Source organism: Theropithecus gelada, chromosome 10 (assembly GCF_003255815.1).
Source record: "Theropithecus gelada isolate Dixy chromosome 10, Tgel_1.0, whole genome shotgun sequence".
NCBI classification, from domain to species: domain Eukaryota; kingdom Metazoa; phylum Chordata; class Mammalia; order Primates; family Cercopithecidae; genus Theropithecus; species Theropithecus gelada.
In genome coordinates, this window is record NC_037678.1 from 58653577 (window position 1) to 58673515 (window position 19939).

At 46.3% G+C, this 19939-nt stretch overlaps 1 protein-coding gene across 6 annotated transcripts in view; it reads right to left on the reverse strand.

Moving 5' to 3' along the window:
- Positions 1-19939, reverse strand: part of TOX2 (TOX high mobility group box family member 2) — a 159230-nt gene that overhangs the window by 54545 nt on the left and 84746 nt on the right. For all 6 annotated transcript variants that reach the window (XM_025399409.1, XM_025399411.1, XM_025399412.1 and 3 more), the window contains one exon: positions 11953-12198. In XM_025399409.1, coding sequence (XP_025255194.1) covers positions 11953-12198 — 246 coding nt within the window. The remainder of the gene's footprint in view (positions 1-11952; positions 12199-19939) is intronic.

Here is a 19939-nt window from a genome sequence, read left to right on the forward strand (position 1 = left end):
CCCCAGCCCAACCCAGCTGCTGAGCTTAAATCTCTGACGGGGCACGCTTGTCCTGGAAACGCTCCCAGCCTCCAGTCTTCCATAGTGCCCCGATACTCCCTCCTAGAGCTTTAATATTTAGATGAGCTGTATTTGTCTTGCTGCCTTTTATAAAGACTCCGAGTTCTAAATGGACAAAGCCACAAGATGAGAGAAAGAGAGCTCATGAGACTGACTTTTTATTATCCAGCCAGAGCAGGGGGAAAATGACTCCAATAAATCTCAAGTTTTATGTGCTCCAGACATTCTGCCGAGCCAAAGATGGCTTCTCAGCAATGCCGACGGTACATTAAAAGCTCATTTTCCCAAACATGGTCCTGAATATGCACTCGGAGGAAAGAGCCATTACACCCAGTAATATCGAAGCTGCAGCTGACGAATGTCACTGTGATTTTCCCTGAATTCTCCCTCATGACTCAGGAGCAGCTCTCAGAGTTCATACCCTGTTGGGCTTGGCATCCTGCCTGGAGTGGAAGTTAAACACCTGGCCCTTGCACTCAGCCTCGAGTGCTCTGATTAGGAGCCCAGCAGGGGGTGGAAAGGGTGGGTACCAGAGGGCAGCTGAGCGACCATAAAATATCACAAATTGTTTTATGAATTTCAGCGGAAGGGGTAGTGATCAGGTCTGAACAGGGAGGTCCACGCAAATAGGAAATTTCTTCCTCTCAAGCTTTCCCACTGTCCTCTGGCCCCCAAGGCTACCACCTCCAGGAAGCCTTCGGTGCCGGGACTGTCCTCTGAGCTCAGCACCTCTTCCATTTCTTGTTTCAAGCTGCAAGTGCCTCACACTTCATTTTGAGATTATTTATGAATACGAATGGCTCAACTCAGAGCTGGGCAGATAAAGCGGGTCTCCATTTTGTCCCGCTCACTGCCTTGCTCATTCACTGATTCACTTTGGAAGGCTGCATAGGCTAGATATGGAGAGCCCAGGCTGGGGAGTTGGGCTGCTTGGGTTCAGTTCCTGGCACCATCATTTTGATAACTGTGTAGCCAAGTCATTTACCCCTCTGTGCCTCTGTTTTCTCATCTGTAAAATGGCAACAATAACAGTACCTCCTTCTCAGGGTCAAGGATTAAGTGAGATTATAAATAGAAAGGGTTTAAGTAGGTGCCAGTTCCATAGTAACTGCTAAATAAATGTTACATGACAGTTATAAATAATTCACCCATTCGTTTAGGAAAAGTTCACTGAGAGGATACAAGGTCAAATAAGGTGTGGTTCTTGACCTTCAAAGGCCAAGGTGAGGCACCTGGCCCCGTGGGCATGAGCAGTGCTGCAAGGGGCTGGCCATTGTGACATTCTTGGGGACGCTCCACATGGCACTGAGCTGCCCACGTCAGCTCTCGCCTGGCACCGAGGTGGTGAAGCTGAAATAACAGCCACAAGGAAAGTCGGGTTGACGCCAAGCTGAAATCACGGCCGCTGTTCCCTGCCCGCCACTCCTAGACAGTGAGCACCCCAGGGCATCTTTCAATCTTCTGCAGCTTAGGTCGCTACTCAGCAGACAACAAAGGTTCACCCAATACTCATACTCAGCCAGGCAGGTGCAGGGAGCACTGGGCTTAGAGTCAGAGGCCCAGGTTCAAGTTCCAGCTCTATCCTTTCTCTGGCTATGTGACCCTGGACAAGTAATTCCCTTCTCCCATTCATTAGTAATTAACAGACATTGAAGGCCACCTGCTAACCAGGCCCTTTGCTAGATGCTGGGGCCAGAGAAAGACACAAGGCCCGGGCTCAGCCTTCAGGCCATCCAGGGGCATTTACCGCCGCTGGTAAATGCACAACTACATATTGCCATGAATTCAGACTGATCCCACCTTAATTTACATTTCTGATATGTTGTTCATCATGGTTTTCTGTGTTAATCTTGCCTTTTCAAAATATTTCATTAAAACGCTATTTTTATCTTGATGACTGAGTTTTTGGACACACCCTTAAATTTTATGGTTGAGGCACGAATCACACATGCCTCACCCTAGTTCCGGCCCAGAGCATCCAGGCAGCCTATGTGAGAAGATGACTTCTGAACTGGGTCCTCGTACAAGAACAGGAGTTCACTGGGTGGACAAGGGGGAACAGCCTTCTCAGCAGAGCGAACAGCTGTGGAGGCTCTAAACCAGGGGTGACTTTCTCCCAGGGTATGTTTGGCAATGTCTAGAGACATTTTCCATTTTGATTTTGACTACGGTAGCGCTACTAGAGGCCAGGAATAGCGAGTAGAGGCCAGGAATGCTGCTAGACATCCTACAAGGCACAGGAGTCCCCCAGTAACAGAAGTATCCTACCCAAAATGTCAGTGGTGCCGAAGTTGGGAACGCCGGTGCTAAAGAACACAGGTGGGAAACACCATGGTTTAAGATGCTACCTCGGGCCAGGTGTGGTGGCTCACGCCTGTAATCCTGACACTTTGGGAGGCTGAGGCAAGTGGCTTGCATGAGCTCAGGAGTTCGAGACCAGCTTGGGCAACATGGTGAAATCCTGTCTCTACTAAAAATAAAAAAATACAAAATAAAAGAGATGCTACCTCAGCCTGATCCCTTGGCTCCTTTAAGCCTCAGTTTCTGCATCTGAAAAATAGGTACCCTAACGGTTCCTAGCTTAAAGGGTGCTGGGAGGAGGGAATGGCGCCAAGAGTCTGCAGAGCAGGTTCTCAGTGAATATCTGTGCCCCCTCCTCTCCCAGTGTGAACACATCCCAAACCGCAGAGCAAACAGTTCTCAAAAGAGACAGCGTCCCTGGTTCCAGAGAAAACTGGGACATGCAGAAGAGCATGTTTTGTTCCTTTCCGACCTTTCTTATAGGGAAAACCATGAATCTTATCTCGTCAACAAACATGATCCTGTTCACGGAAAACCAGCCAGTGTGTTAGCTTATCACTGGCCTGAGTTTTAACAGGGAGTGAATTTTTATGACCGAGTTGTAAACCTTTGCAAAAACCATTTTTAAACTAAAGAATGCTGACAGATTCTTAACTACTATAGCTGCTAAATTAAGCATGAGGGATGGGATGGGGGGTTTACGAAAGAAAAGAGAAGTGCCCTAAAAGAGTTAGTGGAGGTAAAATAATGTTCATTAAAAATAGAAAAACAAACACATACAAAAAAATCTTTTGTGTTCAACTTCACACTCGTACATCATAATGTTCCAGTAAAAGGCCATTTCCCCCTGAGATAATAAAAGAATTGAATTTTTCCTTATCGGTCATCTATTTTTCTAGCCGAAGCTATTACTCCCGCTCTGGGGTTGCTAGGCAACAAGAAATATTAATAGCAGCTTTTATTAGCTTAGCTTTTGCAGCCGAGTACCAGAATGAGAAAATGGGAAACATAAATGTGTTACATAAATCTTTCAACCTTTCAGAGCCGGTGTTAGTCTCTGTTTCCATAATGATTTATTGAAGTGATGGTTCATTTATGAGAAAAAGGAGTTCAGGGTAAGAAAACGGAGCAGTCCCCTGCAGGAGTGTTTGAAAATAAATAATTATAGTAGGGGAGCAAAAGCTGTTTAAAGCCATTTTTCTGAGTTTTATAAAATGTAAAAAGACGTATTTCTTTCGCTTACTGCCTCTGAAAAACAGGGGCCAGGAGTTTCATCTGGACTCTGATAAATACAAAGGAAGCCCTGGGTCTCTGGTTACCACTGTTTAGGACCCTCACAGACCCGTTTGGGAGATCAGTGCTCCCCCCACTTCCATCCCCAGAGGGACGTTAGACAAAAACATGGCACCTTGGACAAGCCCAACTCAGAGGTGCCCCTGGTAACCCCCTGCTTCGATTAAGATGGATCCTTCCTTGGGTCACGATGCCAAGAAGCATTGCATCTTGGGCCCCCGCTTTCTTGGCAAGCAGTGGAACTGTCACTTCGCTGTTGCTTTTAAGCTCTAAGCCCTGACAGAGGTCCTAGTGTAACTAACATGCCTTCCCCTGCCTGTCTCCAGCTGGGGGCCCTCCTGCTATCCCCAGCCACCTCAGCCTCCGACAAAGTTGGTAACCAGCAGGTCAGCCTGGATAAACTTAGAGATGAGGCTGAAGCCACCCCAACTCTGTCAGTGAAGTGGATAAAGTAATAAACAGAGCAGCTTACATTTACCAATTGCCTACGTGTGACACTTCACCTGCATTGGATCGCTGACTCTTTATAAACTCCTATGAGGCAGGTAACAACATCTCCATTTACAGATGAAGAAACCGAGGCTCAGGGAGGATCAACCCCTTGCTCTGGGTCACAGCGTTGGGGGTAACGAGGAGGGGAGCTGGGATCTGAACTTAGGTCGGCCTGACCACATAGCCTATGCACCTGACTACTAGATGATACTGTATGCCAAGAAACCAAAAATGCACAGAGAAAACCCAAAATGTCATCACGGTAGGTTACAATGTTAGCTACACATTCCTGCCTCTCTGCGTCCACACCCTCCTACGATGTGATTTTACCATTTCTCTCTTCAAGAGGTGGGATCTATTTCTCCAGCCCTTACTCTGGGATTTGCCATGTGACAGGCTTTGACCAATGCGTCAGGGGCAAACAGGATGCGTGCAGAGGTTTGAAAAGTACTGCACATTGGGGCGTACCCTCTCTTGCTACCCTGGGCACCCTGTGTCCATCACCATGTGAATGATACTAGGCCACCATATGATGAGAAGACACACATCTCTCTTCCCCCTCCCCCCGCTTTTTTTTTTGAGACAGTCTCACTCTGTCACCCAGGCTGGAGTACAGTGGCATGATCTTGGCTCACTGCAACCTTGGCTTCCCTGGTTCAAGTGATTGTCTTGCTTCAGCTTCCCGAGTAGCTAGGACCACAGGTGCAAGACACCATGCCCAGCTAATTTTTGTATTTTCAGTAGAGATGGGGTTTTACTATGTTGGCCAGGCTGGTCTTGAACTCCTGACCTCAAGTAAGCTGCCCATCTTGGCCTCCCAAAGTGCTGATATGACAGGTGAGCCACGATGCCCAGCCTTGAGACATAAACCTCTCATCATGAGATATGAGAGTGACCAAATCGTTTTCCTTTGGTCTCAGCTGACACTGAGTCAACCATTGCAATGTCAATAAGGCCATTCTAGAATAAGCAGCTGCAGGCAGGCTGTAAGCTGGACCTCAGAAATCACTTGAATCAGTCCAGATCAAAAGAACTACCTCGCTGACCTGCTGAATAACGAGAAATCATAAGAATTTATTGTTTTAAGTCACTAGGTATTGGGGTAGTTTGTTACACAGCAAAAGCTAATTGATACAATCATAAGACAAGACCAAACCAAAAATGTTATGTATTAAGAGTAATGAAACGAATAGGTTGGACTAGGGGGTCCCTACTGCCCCCTGTGTTTCAGAAGACCAGAGGACCAAGGGTTGAGGGTCTTATTTCCTTGTGCCTGTAACTCAGGAGGGCATTCCTATGTCTCAACTTGTGAGAATCTAACAGGGATAGACCATGCCTTCTTTGGGGAGGAGGAAAGTGGCAGGGAAGAGGAGAGAGAAAGGAGATTGGAGGGGAATAGTTCAGAATAGGAAGAAAATGGGGGAGGTGTTAGGAGGTATATCGAGGACCTCCCAGAGTCAATACCCAGACACTGTCCCTAAGTCCAACGCCCTACCCCCAGGATCAAGTCCCCACTCCAAATTTTAAGCCCTGCCCCCAGGCTCTGGGCACAGGAACCATCTCTAAAGCAAGGGGGTCAAGTGGCAACTAAGGTACAGCTCAGCCCCCTTCCCAACAGCCTAGCTCAGAGCACCAGCATGGAAAGGCTCTTCGCTTGGGGTGGGGGACCCTGGGCCACAACCCCTAGCCCTGTGTGAGCAGCACGAAGGGCCTATCCTGGCAAGATGCTTTGGGACAGGGACCTAGAGCACAAAGGATCTGAAACACAGCACTAAGTACTGCGTTTGATAGGATTTGAGCCCCCCTAGGCCAGTGGTATGTGTGATGTTGGTAGTGGGGGGACTATTGAACTTCAAATCCATGTACTTGTCTAGTACATCACTGCTAACAAAACAATTATACCCATTTTCCTATTTGTGAGTTCACCAGAGCTGAAATCCCAATCTCCATTTCATAGACAGGAAAACTGAGGCTGGGAGAGAAGTAACTTGTCCAAGATCCCAAAGAAAGCAAACAGGAGTCAAAGCTGGGAGGAGAATGCATGAATGACACCTGCATACCTCTCCTGCACTAAGTGAGTCCCACAGCAAGACCATACAGCTCCAGGGACCCACAGGGCTTGGTGCAGGAAAAACCCACATTTCCCTGATCGCCAGAATCTATGGCTACTGTCGGGGGAGATTTGCCAGAATTCATTTCTGGTTGGGTCCAGCCTCCATCTGCCCGAGGCTCTCCCAGGAGTTTCTCTGGTCTCACAAAAGGTGCAGGTTCCCCAGGAATCTGTCTGGGAACGTCCAACTCTGTCATCTCCCAGGGTAATTCCTCTCCTGGGTAAGCCAGGAGCATAAGCTCGAACATTTCCCAAGCACGACTCCAAAATAAATGATTTCAGACTTAACAGAAGCAGCTTAATAAATTCCACTCTTCGAGTTTCTTTGGGTATTTTAGAAACTGATTTATACATACAATATCTCTCTCGAAATGAGACAATCAACACAGGATAAAATTATTGAGTTATGAAAATCAGGGTCAGACAGAGGTGCAGTACTTTAAATTAAACTGGCAAAATATATCTTTCATACTAAATTGACTCTTTTTGTCTTGGAAATGAATGTTTAATCAGTTAAGATGCTCAAGTGGAGGGAGAAACCTTAAGCATATTTAATTTTGTAAAAGGGGTTCGATTCCAATACTGTACATGACTCCCGCTAGCTGCCATACCTTTAAACCAGAAGACTAACTCCCACACATGCATGCAAGGCTGAACGGGCCAGGGCAGGGGACCAGAAAGAATTGGTGGCCTCTGGGATCAGAGCCAAAGGGGCTTTGGCATTTATGAGACGGCTGTCAAATGCCTTGGCCTTGCCCGCCTCTCCAGGGATGACATCCTCAGTGTATCTCAATCTGTGCAGACAATGCCTGAAGCACCCTGGCCATCAGCGCATCCTCTGTACCACCTGTGACTCTGCAGCCCGGCCGCACCATCCCTCAGTCATCTGGTAAAACTGAGAGGTGGATGGATGACAGGGATAGAGCTGGGTTTGCATTCTGACCTTGCCGTTTAGGAGCTGTATGACAGTAATTCATTCACAAAGTACTTATAGAATCTACTCTGCATCAGGGGACACTTCCTCTAGGAAGTGATAACCCCACATCTAAGGGGCCTCTTCCGGGCACAGAGCACCACACGCTGATGCTATTAGAGAATGTACCACAGTTTAGAAATCGGCTTTTCACCTTCTCTCCATCGGCACCAGGAGTCCCTCAAGGGCATCTTGTAGGTCCCAAGCCTAGAACAATGCCTGAACCTAGTGGGTGCTCAATGAAGGCTGTCACACAGCTGAGGATCACTGTGGTAGGTTGAAAAATGCCCCCCAAAGATATCAGGTCCTAATCCTTGGAACCTGTAAATGGTACTGTATTTAGAAAAGAGGGTCTCTGCAGATGTGATTAAGGATCTTGAGATGGGAGATTATCCTAGATTATCCCCAAATGCCCTAAATGCCGTCACAAATGTCCTTAGAAGAGGGGCAAAGGGAGTTTTGCTGACAGAGGGAAGGCAATGCGAAGACAGAGGCAGAGATCAGAATGATGCAGCCACGAGCCAGGGAAGACCAGCAACCCCCAGGAGCCAGAGGAGAAGCAAGGCTGGGTTCTCCCCGACAGCCTCTGGGGAAAGTGAGTTCCTCCTGACACCGTGATTTCAGCCCAAGGAGACTGCCTCTGGACTTCTAGAGGTGTGACAGAATAAATCTGTTTTTTTAAGCCCCCAAGTTGGTGGAAATCTCTTAGAGCAGCCGTGGCACACTAATATAATCACCTGCCACCTTGGAGTCTCCATCCCTTCATGATAGTATTATCACGATCCCTCGGTTTGCTTCTTGGGGGGATTATGCAAGAAAACATTTGAAAGCCCTCTGCACGGTGCTTGACACCCAGCAGGTGTTAACACCAATTCCAGCGTCACCCACGTAGCGTGTATGCCCACGCACATAAAGCCACGCCCCTTTGTCCTGTGGTTCAGATGAATTTAAAAACTTCGTCTTGAAGAGCCCCTTGTCTCTCTTCACCAGATAGTCCCAACGCATGTACATCTTCTTATCTGGTTTTCCCAGTTGGTCCGGGTGCCCTCCCCTGGGTAATAGAGTTTGGCTTATCTTTCATGACATAAAGAGGGAATATAAAATTCAGTGAACCCTTGCAAAGTCTGACTAATGGAAGAATTAAGGCTATCTGAATTTGTGAAGCCTCTTAAACATGAGCTAGTTTTAAAGAAAATCTGGGAAGCGACTGCGAGTGCCTATTTGGACAGAGCCCAACAAAAGCATTTCCTAGGAGGGGAGATTAGGGGGTCATCTTTGATAAAAAGATAACATGCTTTGTAATGATCAGAGCTATTACAATCAGGTGGCCCTACAAATGTACCTGAGGGTGTCTGCAGTCTGCTCCTTTAGGTAAATGAGACTTAAGGGAAAACACTGCCATTTAGTTACAGTGGGAATTCATTTTTACTACAAATAACAATAGCAAATGCTCATTGAATGTTTACTCTCTGCCAGACATTTGCTAAGACTTTACATACATTATCTCTGATACACTTCATCACAATCTTCAGGTGGGTACGATTATGATTCCAAGACAAGGGAACCGAGGCTTCAAAGGTGAAGCCAGGATCTAACTCGGGTGTCAGGGATCAACCACCACCCCACACTGCCTCCATTCACCCCAGTACCAAAGGCAGCGACACAGTGGCCCCAAACTGTAGCCATGCTCACCCCTGCACCACATCCCTGCTAGCAGATGACAAGGTGCTCACCTGACCCTGCTCTCGCTTGTATCACCATAAATCCCAAACAGGGATGGTCCTGAGCAGTAAGGTTCCTGCTAGAAAATGAGCCCAGTAAGCAAGTAAGGTACAAACATTCTAACGAACTGGAAACCCATTTATGCCTAGTGTTCCATTATTGAAATGCTAAGCATCTGGGAGTTATTTATAACCTACTGCTCAAGTTCATTGCCAAGGTCTGAATGCAAAAATTCAAAAAATTGCAACTTCAGGCATAAATGGGTTAAAACCATTCCAGACATGGCGGTGTGAGTCTGAATCGCTAGGTTTGAGAGAGAGAAGAGGAAGCTGAGGACTTGCATTATTGATGGACCCACCAGGAAAAAATTTCTGGAGAAAGGAGCATCCATTTTCATTGAACTCTTTTGTGAGAACCAAACACTATAAAATGTGGATCTCGAGTTGGTTTCCTCCCATCCTCCTTCCCTTCCTTGTCTCCTTTTATTTCCCACCTAGCTTCAAAAACAAACAAAAAAAAATGTGACGTGCCTTACAAAATTACACAGAGGACACCAGCTTTTTTAAACAAGGAAGTTTGGTGGTAATAAAAGAAGAATAAACAAAATACAGTTGAGATCATTTGACTACAAAGCCACGTCCTAAGGTCCCAGGGGTCTGCTAGAATTGGGCCACAGATTTGACTGTGGCTTCTGAAGAGTCATGGTAGAGGTAGACACAAGCCACCCCAAACCATGAGATTCTGCTAAGAAAATCAACTAAGCAGCCCTCCTCCTGTGCCACAGGTGCATGTGTGACTCAAGATGACAAAATAGTGAACTGCTTCCTCCTAGACGTAGTGGTCTGTCCAGCGATGCTGTCATGGTCCTCTCTGCCAGAGATGTCAGGGAAGATGCTGGCTGCCAGCAGCCATCAAGCCTGTTGTGTGGAAATGGGCCTTGTGACACTGGTGGGGTTCCTGGATTGAACCATGCCTGAAACCCTGTATCCACTCCCTGGATATGTCAGACTCTTTTGCATAAGTTTGAGTTTGGTCCCTGTCACTTAAAAATGAATGTAAGAGTCATGACTAGTATGTAATATTAAGTGTGAAGGGAAAAATAGCAAAAATAAACACAAGTCCCAGTTGTTGAGAAGCAGCACTAGAATTCCCTTAAGGAGATTTTTTCTATGATATTAAAAAAAAAAAAAATGCTCTACTGCTCTACCATTCTTCTATAGATTTTGATGGCTCAAATCAGCCATTATTACTTTTTTTTTTTGAGACAGGGTCTTGCTGCGTGGCCCAGGCTGGAGTGCAGTGGCACCATCTCGGCTCACTGCAACCTTTACTTCCCAGGTTCAAGCAATTCTCGTGCCTCAACCTTCTGAGTAGCTGGTATTATAGGTGTGTGCCACCATGCCTGGCTAATTTTTGTATTTTTAGTAGAGACGGAATTTTGCCATGTTGACCAGGATGGTCTTGAACTCCTGCCCTCAAGTGATCCGCCCGCCTCGGTCTCCCAAAGTACTGGGATTAGAGCGGTAAGCCACCATGCCTGGCCTCAAATCAGCCATTCTAAGGATATATATCTCCTTAGAATGGATTCAGGACCCTTATGATGCAGGCCCTGCTGAGCTCTTTCATCTCCTCTCTCTCTCCTTCACTCCAGGTCCTTCCTCTTTATCCCAATAAAAAGAATGAACCACATACCATTCCCAAGCATGGCACGAGCACCCTTGCTGCCCTCCCTTTGTACCTGCTATTCCCCTAATCTGGGAAAGGTTCTTTCTTGCCTTCGTCTGCCTGCTACATTTTTACCTATCCCATGAACTTTAACTCAGTAATCACCCTCTTCTCTGGCAGCTTAAGCAAGATACAATTTTTTTAAATTATATGATTCCATTTCTATGAAATGTCCAGAATAGGCAAATTTATAAACACACAAAGTCAATTAGTGGTTGCCTAGGGCTGAAGATTTCAGGGGGTGGGTTGGGAGTGACGGCCAAAAATATGATGTTTCTTCCTGTTGTTTTTTTGAGAAAGGGTCTTACTCTGTCACCACGGCCCTGACCTCCCGGGCTTGAGTGATCCTCTCACCTCAGCCTCCCAAGTAGCTAGGACTACAGGTACATGCCACCACACCTGGCTAATTTTTTTGTTTTGTAGAGACAGGGTCTTGCTATGTTGCCAAAACTGGTCTTGAACTCCTAGACTCAAGCGATCCTCCTGCTTCAGTATCCCAAACTGCTGCGGTTACAGGCGTGAGACACCGTGCCTGGCAATACAACATTTTTCTTTTCTTTTTGTGATAGGGTCTTGCCATGTTGCCCAGAGTGCCATGCCTTTTTACAGGCATGATCCCACTACTGGTTAGCAGGGGAGTTTTGACCTGCTCTGTTTCCGATCTTGGCCAGTTTACCCCTCCTTAGGCAACCTGGTGGTCCCCCACTCCCAGGAGGTAACCATATTGATGCCAAAGCTAGTGCAGCCAACTGACTTGCATAGTGCACTACAGCCCAGAACTCCTGGGCTCAAGTGATCCTCCCACCTCAGCCTCCCAAGTAGCTGAGATTATAGGTACACACCACTGTGCCTAGCTAGTGGTTCTTTATGGGGTGATGAAATGTTCTAAAATCAATTGTGTTAATGGTCACACAACTCTGTGAATATACGAAAAGCCATTAAGTAGTATACTTCAAATGGGTGAATTGTATGGAATATAAATTATACCTCAATAAAACTGTTAAAAAATAAAAATGAGATTATCCTATTAATAAATAATGCAAATCAATACCGAGATATTGTACCCAGAGCTCCAGAAGGAAGGAGCGTGCTGACATTAGATTTCTCTCCATGCCCACCCGCCGTGTCCCACAGACTCCCGCGCAAGCAACCTGCTGAACCCAGACCCTGCCCATGAGTAGAGGGTTCTTATCAAAGCATCAACATTCTTCTGCTTCCCTCTCAACCCCCTCCCTGCTGTCATCAGCAGGAACTGCAGCAGGTGACAGGGACTCACCGTGGGCAGCTGGCCCGACAGCAGGTGGCTGTCCTGTGCTAGCATGTTGGACACCATGATGGCTGGGAGGTCCATGGCCTGATAGGAGTAGGCAGGGAGCAGACCGTTGGGGGTGAGGCCGTGGCACAGCGAGTGGTAGCTGGCTTCGTGGTCCCCGAGGTGCAGGAGGGATGGCTCAGGGAGGTTGGGAGGTGTTATCGGGGGGATCTCATAGTCTTCGTTGTTCTCGCTCTGGCTGTTGAAGGTCTAAAACATCAAAAAGACATGTTGGTGGGGGTCAGTGCCTTACAACCACAGAACACACCCAACAACATCAATGACAGCAACGACAATAACGATAGCAACCCCGTGGCAAAGGAGAGAAGGGATGACGCCTCTGCAAAGGCAGAGGGTCAAGACGGTGCCCTGACTTGGTCAGACTCCTGCCCCATCCCCAAACAGATGTTTCCTCCCACCAGAGGCTCTGCACACAAAAGCCTGCCCTCCTGGAGAATGGGGGCCAGCTTCCCCTGTTTCTCTCTGGTTTCCCACCAGATCTGGCCATCACAGCCCACCTTGGATCCATCTTTCCGGCCCACCCATTTCACAGACGGGGACTCAGGTCCAGGGAGGAAAGCAGCCCATCCAAGGCTGGGGGAAGAGTTGGGAATGGAGCTGACGTGTCCTGATTCCATTCTTGGTGATCTTTCCAAGGAAGCCAGGCCATTTTCTCTTGTGCTCCCAACACTCAGCCCGGGGCTTCTCAGTCTTTCCCATCTTGGTAAATGGCACAAACATCCTCGCAGGAGCACAAGCAAGAAACCAGGAGTCACCTGGGCACCTTCCCTTCCAATACTTCCTTGTTTATTTTTTCCCACCTTGCCAAACTGTCCAGGAACCTCCAGGACAACGCTGAATAGAAATGGTGAGAGCAGACATCCTGGACATCCTGGCCTTTTTCCTTACCATAAAGAGCTCAATATTTCACCACAAAGGATGCCATTTGCCACGGCTTCTTTGAGGCATTCATTAGCAAGCTGAGGGACCTCCTGGTGGGTCAAAGTGTGTGGCTTTATTAAAATCGTGCACGGCTTTTCAATTTTACCAAATTCTTTCCCCCTGCATCTACTGACAGGTTCAAATGACCTTTCTCCTTCAATTCAGTTAATGTAGTAAACATGTAATTTGGCTTTCTAATGGTAGATCGATCTTGCATTCCTGGAATAAACCCTATTTGGTCATGACATATTATTCTTTTTATAGATCGTTGGGTTTTGTTGGCTGATGTTTTGTTTAGGACTTTTGTATCAGGTTCACAAGTGTGACTGGCCTGTAATTTTCCTGTCTCATACTGTCCTTGTTGGAGTTTTAGTACCAAGGGTACATTGGCTTGAGGAGTCATTCTTCCATTTCTACACTGTGGAAGAGATTAGACCTAGCAGAAGAGAGATGTGTCAACTGGAAGATAACTCAGAAGAAATTATCCAGAGTTCGGCATAGAGGGTCAAAAAGGAAATATGAAAGAGAGTTTATGTGCACAGCAGGCAGAGTAAGAGTATCTAATGGATGCCTGTTCAATCAGCATTCTGGAAGGAGAAGAGAGAGAGAATAGGTCAGGGGAGAACTGAGGAGATAATAGTTGAGAATGTTCCAGAACAGAGGAAGGATATCAAAGGTAAATCTAAAGGTAAATGTTTTTCACACTTTTTCTTTCATTTTTCAAATGGATATAAAATAACGGTACATACTTATGGGATACACAGTGATGTTTTGATACAAATAATGCATAACAATCAGATCAGGGTAATTGGCATATCCAGCATCTTGAACATTTATCATTTGTGTTGGGAACATTCAATATCTTCCTTCTAGCTCTTTCAGACTGTATAACTACATAATATATTGTTACCTACAATGCTAAATCTTAAATCAATCAAGAAATATACATAGAGGTGGGGGGAACCTAAACCACAATAGCATGTAAGAAATAACATCTTCTAGCATCACCGTATTGTTTGTCAAGAGTGTGTGTTAAAATAGTGAAGGTCACTGAGCCTGTCACAGGACCTGGTTGGTGGTGGCCAGTCCCAAGTGTCTGCTGGGTGAAGTCACTGAGCAGTGGGGATGGCTGGGTGTGCGTACAGCCTGTGGCAATGGCAGAAAGCACAAGACACCTAAATTCCATGGGGAGGAGCCCTACACTACCCTTTACAGTGGTAGACCAGACTGAGAGGGTAAGTGCCTTGCCACCCTGGGACCCACCACCGGGACCCAGAGCCCATATGGCCCTTTGCTCATTGCCTCCCTCTGCAGGGCTGCAGTGGGATGATCTCACAGATGAGCAAACAGTCATCTGGGAACAGGCCATGACCGTGCCCACCTTCCTGCTTCACCTTCGCCTTCTCTGTTCTCATGCTAGGGTTCCTCAGGCTGTCCTGAACTCCCCTCTCTTCCTGCCCTGCGCTGTCTCCCCAGGTGGACCTCAACCAGTCTGGGTTTCGATTCTCATCTAGGTGCTGCATTTACCCTCCAGCCTTGGTCACTCATCTGAGCTCCAGGGCTGAGCCCCTCCATGCCCAGTCAATGTTCTCATTTGTTGATCATAATACCCCTTCCCCTGCCGTGCCCCTGTGTCCTCCCCATCTCATCAAGTGACACTACCTTCCATCTAGTTCATAGAACCACGAACCTGGGAGTCACCCTCCGGCATCTCTCAAATCCAATGAAACGCCTCCAAAATATCTTTAAAATCTGTTTCTCTCTCACTGCCGCTATCCTAGTCCAGGCCACCACCACCTCTTACCAGCCCTTTTCATTGGTCATTCTGGGCTGCTCTATTCTCTTTCTGTAGTCAGAATGGTCTCTATCAAGATGATCATCACAGGCTGTCAATCCTACATCAAATGGTGAGCTCCCCACTGCCTTCAGGATGAAGTCCATAGTCCCAGATTCAGCCCTGGAAGTCCTTGCATGGCCTGGCCCCGCCACCCCTCTAACCACAGTGACCTCTCCTGCCTCTGGGCTCTCCCCTATGTGGTTCCCTCTGCTGGACTGCTCCGCCCACCACACGTTGTCTCTCCCATGGCTCCTACTCATCTCTCCACAATAGATTTTGTTTAAATGTCTTCCCTGATACTCCAAGGTAGATAAAACCCCATTTCACACACCCAAGATCGCCCAGAATTTTTCCTTGGAGGCACTCATCGTATAAGTAGTTAACTGACTTCTTGTGTGATTATTTGTCTGATGTTTAATGTGAGTTTTACTCCCTATATCCCCAGTGCCTCGGTCAGAACCTGGCACAGAGTCGGAACACAAAATAAGAGCTCAGAAACAATAAGTTGGCCTGTAATCTCAGCACTTTGGGAGGCCAAGATGGGAGGATTGCTTGAGCCCAGGAGTTTGAGGCCACTCTGGGCAACATGGTGAAATCCCATCTCTCCAAAAAAAAAAAAAAAAAAAAATTCGCTGAGTGTGGTGCCATGTACCTGAAGTCCCAGCTACTTCGGGGACTAAGGTGGAGGATCATTTGAGCCCAGGAGGTCAAGGCTGAAGCGAGCTGTGATTGTGCCACTGCACTCTAGCCTGGGTGACAGAGTGAGACCTCATCTTAAAAAAAAAAAAAAAAAAGAGTTGAATTGCCAGCCAGGTCCTGGGGTGGATGCCATAAACATGCGTCTCACTCAAGCTTCATAACTGCCCTGGAGGTGGGAACTACTGTCCCTATCACACAGGAGGCAGTGTGGTGCAGTGGTTAAGAGCCAGGCAGCTTGGATTTGCATACTGGCTCTGCCACTTACTGCCTGTGTGTGACTCTGGGTACATTACTTACCCTCTGATACAGTTTGGATATTTATCCCCTCCAAATCTCACGTTGAAAAGTGACCCACTGTTACAGGTGGGGCTAAGCCAAAAGTGTTTGGGTCATGGGGCAGATCCTTCAGTAGTGGCTTGGGATCCTTCCTGTGGTAATAAGCGAGTTTTCGCTCTATTCATTCACGCAAGAGCGGGTTGTTTAAAGAGACTGGCACCTCTTCCCCTCTCTCTCTCATTCTTTCTCCTGCCATGTGACATGCCCGCTCCCCCCTTCACCTTCTGCCAAGAGTAAAAGCTTCCTGAGGCCTCTTCAAAGCTGTGCAGATGCAGGGGCCATGCTGATACAGCCTGCACAGCCATGAGCCAATCAAACCTCTTTTGTTTGTAAAAGATCTAGTCTCAAGTATTCCTTTATGGCAATGCAAAACAGACTAAAACACCTTCTCTGTGCCTCAGTTTCCTCATGTGTGAGAAAGCGGGTAATGACAGTATGTATCTACAGGGCTGCTATGAAGAGTAAACAAATCAATAACATGTAAGTTTCTCAGGACAATGTGGAGCACACAGTCAGTGACGTCAGTGTTAGTTATTGCTATCCTTGTTGCCCTTATCTGGAGTTTCAGAGATGGTGGGGACTTCCCCAAGGACACAGAATAAGTAAACAGTGGCACACTGGGATATGGGGGACAGGGACACAAGCAAAAGGTAAGTAGAGTCAAAATGGTTGCAGGTGGTCATGAATACTCTGATACTATGGGGGGACACACACACAAGGGATTGTATAGGAAGCATCAAAGGAGTAGAGTCTTGCCTTAGAACGGGCAGAGCGGTTGGGAAGGCTTCCTGGAGGTGGTGACTCTGAAATGGAAAGCTAGCAGTGGGACTCCACTTTCTGGGGTGATACAACGTCTGTGGCGTATTGCCACCTAAAGAAAATCCGCTCCCAGCCCATCTCGTGGTCAGGCTGAAGACACACATCACCCTGTGGTGCTCAGACCTGTGTTGTGTGAGTTAGGAACATTCATGAATGAGGATCTTGAGCCAGTGAGCTGCTGTTTACTTATTCTGTGTCTTTGGGGAAGTCCTTTAATTGTCTTGTCATCAGTGCCTAGCACAGTGCACAGTAACGACTCATGACAACACAATAAATGGGCACGGAAAATGGGGGAATGTCCCAGGCTCTAGTTTCAAACCACAGCTGTCCTTCCCAACATACTAGACACCCCTCAACCACCTGCTGTTCCTGTGTTTGACTGCCACCTCCCTCCTTGTCCCTCAGCATCTTTACAATAGGTGCTGGCACAGAGCAGGTGCCCAGTGAATGCTAAGTGATTGCTCAAGTCCATTCCTTTCAGACAAAAAACAAAACTTCAATCCACTGGAACTGGCCCAATTGACCAGAAGCCTTTGGGAAAAATAAGCATATGCTGCATCAAAATATTGGAATCACACAATTATGACAATTCACTTAAAGAGGCAATTAGCACACTTAAAAATAACTAAGCATGCAAACATGAACATGCCTCTTCTGAATGCAATCAAATCCTACATGCACGACACTGAACACAAAACAACTTGTCCTGAGTACCTACTATGTGCCAGGCACTGAGCCCAGCATGTCCATATACATTCTCCATTTAATTCATACATGTTCTGTAGAGAAGTGATTATCTTCATTTTGCAGATGAGGGACATGGAGCTTAGAGAGTAGAGGTGTCACATAGCTAGATCTTGGTTGTGATTCAGAGCCAGGTCTTGTGACTCCAAACCCAGTATTTTCCTACCAAATTGGCCATTCCAAGGTGCCTAATTTTCTCTCTACCACTGGCATTCTCATGAAAATATAGAAAGAGATGCCAATTCGTGAGAGCTTTCCCAGTTAAAAATATCAGTAAAATCTTACAGGAAATCTGGGAAGAGTTACCTCTTCCTTTCCACTCATTCTTTCTCAAACCCATTCCAATCATGTTTTCATCCCACTTCCACCAAAACTGCTTAGGAAGGTCATCAATGACCTCCATCTTCTTAAATCCAGTGGTCAATGCTCAGTCTTCATCTGGCCATCTTACTTGACCTTATCAGTGGAATTTGATATAATTAGTGCATCCTCCTCCCTGGGAACAAACTTCTTCACTTGGCTTCTAGGACACCAGAGATATTGGTCCTTCAACATCACAGGCCATTTATTCTGTATGTCCTTTGTTGGTTCCCATTCTTCTCCTTAGTCTATTGATGATGACATGTCCCAGAGCTCAGATCTTAGACCCTCCTCTAAACACACTCACTCCCTGGTGCTCTCATCCAGACTTGTGGCATTATGGACCATCTGTATGCTGCTGAGCTCCAGTTCTTACCTCCAGGCCAGACCTTCCCCTGAAATGCAGACTCATATAGCCCACTGTTATTTGTCCTTCCCTTTAGATGTTAATTGATATCTCAAACAACTTAACACATTTAAGAGAGAACCTACCCCTCCCACAGTCTTCTCCACCTCAGCTAATGGCCACTCCATCCTTCTGGTTGCTCAGGCCAGAAACCAAGGTGTCATCCTTGACCCCTCTCTTCCTCTCACATGCTACACAAAATGTGTCCAAAAATGCCATCAGTTCCACCTTGAGCTATCGCCCTCTTTGCCCTGGGTGACTGCAGCACTCTCCTTCCTGGCCTCTTGGCCTCCCTGCCTCCACCCTTGCTAAGGTCCATTCTCACCCCAGGGCCAGAATTACCCTGCTAAAATATAAGCTGTGCTCACAACCCTCTAGGGCTCTCCTTCTCACTCAGATAAGGAACAATGGCCCCCACCCCATGCTATGTAGTGTTGCTTTCCCCAATCCCACATGTCCTTTTTTACCTCTCTGACATCATCATCTCCTATTCCTCTTGTTCATACCACTCCAGCTACTCCAGGCACATTTCTGCCCCAGCGTCTTTGCAATGGCTGCTCCCTCTCTTTAGAATACTCTGCTCTCAATATCCACACAGCCTACTGTTCTTTTGCCATTGAATGGTCTTGACACCCCTATAGAAAATCAACTGGCCATAAATGTATTGGTTTATTTCTAGACTCTCAATTCTATTCCATTGGTCTATATGTCTGTCCTTATGCCAGTACCACATTGTTTTGACTACTGTTGCTTTATGGAAATTGGGAAGTGTGAATCCTCCAGCCTGTTATTTTTCAAGATTATTGGTGTTTTCAGGCCCTCTTGCAATTCCATATGAATTTGAGGATCAGATTTTCCATTTCTGCAAAAAAGACCAGTGGAAATTTGATAGGGATTGCACTGAATCTGTAGATGCTCAGATAGTATTTCCATCTCAACAATATTAAGTCTTCCAATCCACAGACATGGATATCTTTCAATGTATTTAGATCTTTAATTTCTTTTGGCAATGTTGTGTAGTTTTCAGTTTAGAAGTTTTTTCCCCTTCTTGGTTAAATTTATTCCTACATATTTTATCCTCTTAGATGTTATTATATATGGAATTGTTTTTTTTAGTTTCCTTTATGGGTTGTTCATTGTTGGTTTATAGAAACACAAGTGATTTTTCCATACTGACCTTGCCTTGAAACTTTGATGAATTCATTTATTAACTATTTGTTATAATTTTAAGGAACAGCAAAATTTTACACCATTGGAGGAACCAAAGTAGAAGAAAACAGAACTTTATCAATCTAGAAAAATCTGCGAAAAAAATAGGATTGAACTATCAAACATAATAAAGAATATTCATAAAATGGCAGCATTAAGACTAAATATTCATAACACAATAGGAATGATTTCAATGGCTTTATTAAAAGACAAAATATTTTTATTAAAATACATACAGCATATGATTTATAATAGACATGCCTAAAATAAAGTGACCTGTAAGATTAAAAATAAACAGACATTAGCCAAGCGTGGTGGCTCACGCCTGTAATCCCAGTACTTTGGGAGGCCAAGGTGGGCAGATCACCTCAGGTCAGGAGTCCAAGATGAGCCTGGCCAACATGGTGAAACTCCATCTCTACTAAAAATACAAAAATTAGCTGGGCGTGGTGGTGAGTGCCTGTAATCCCAGCTACTCGGGAGGCTGAGACAGGAGAATCCCTTGAACCTGGGAAGTGGAGGTTGCAGTGAGCTGAGACTGTGCCACTGTCCTCCATCCCGAGTGACAGAACGAGACTCTGTCATAAAATAGATAGATA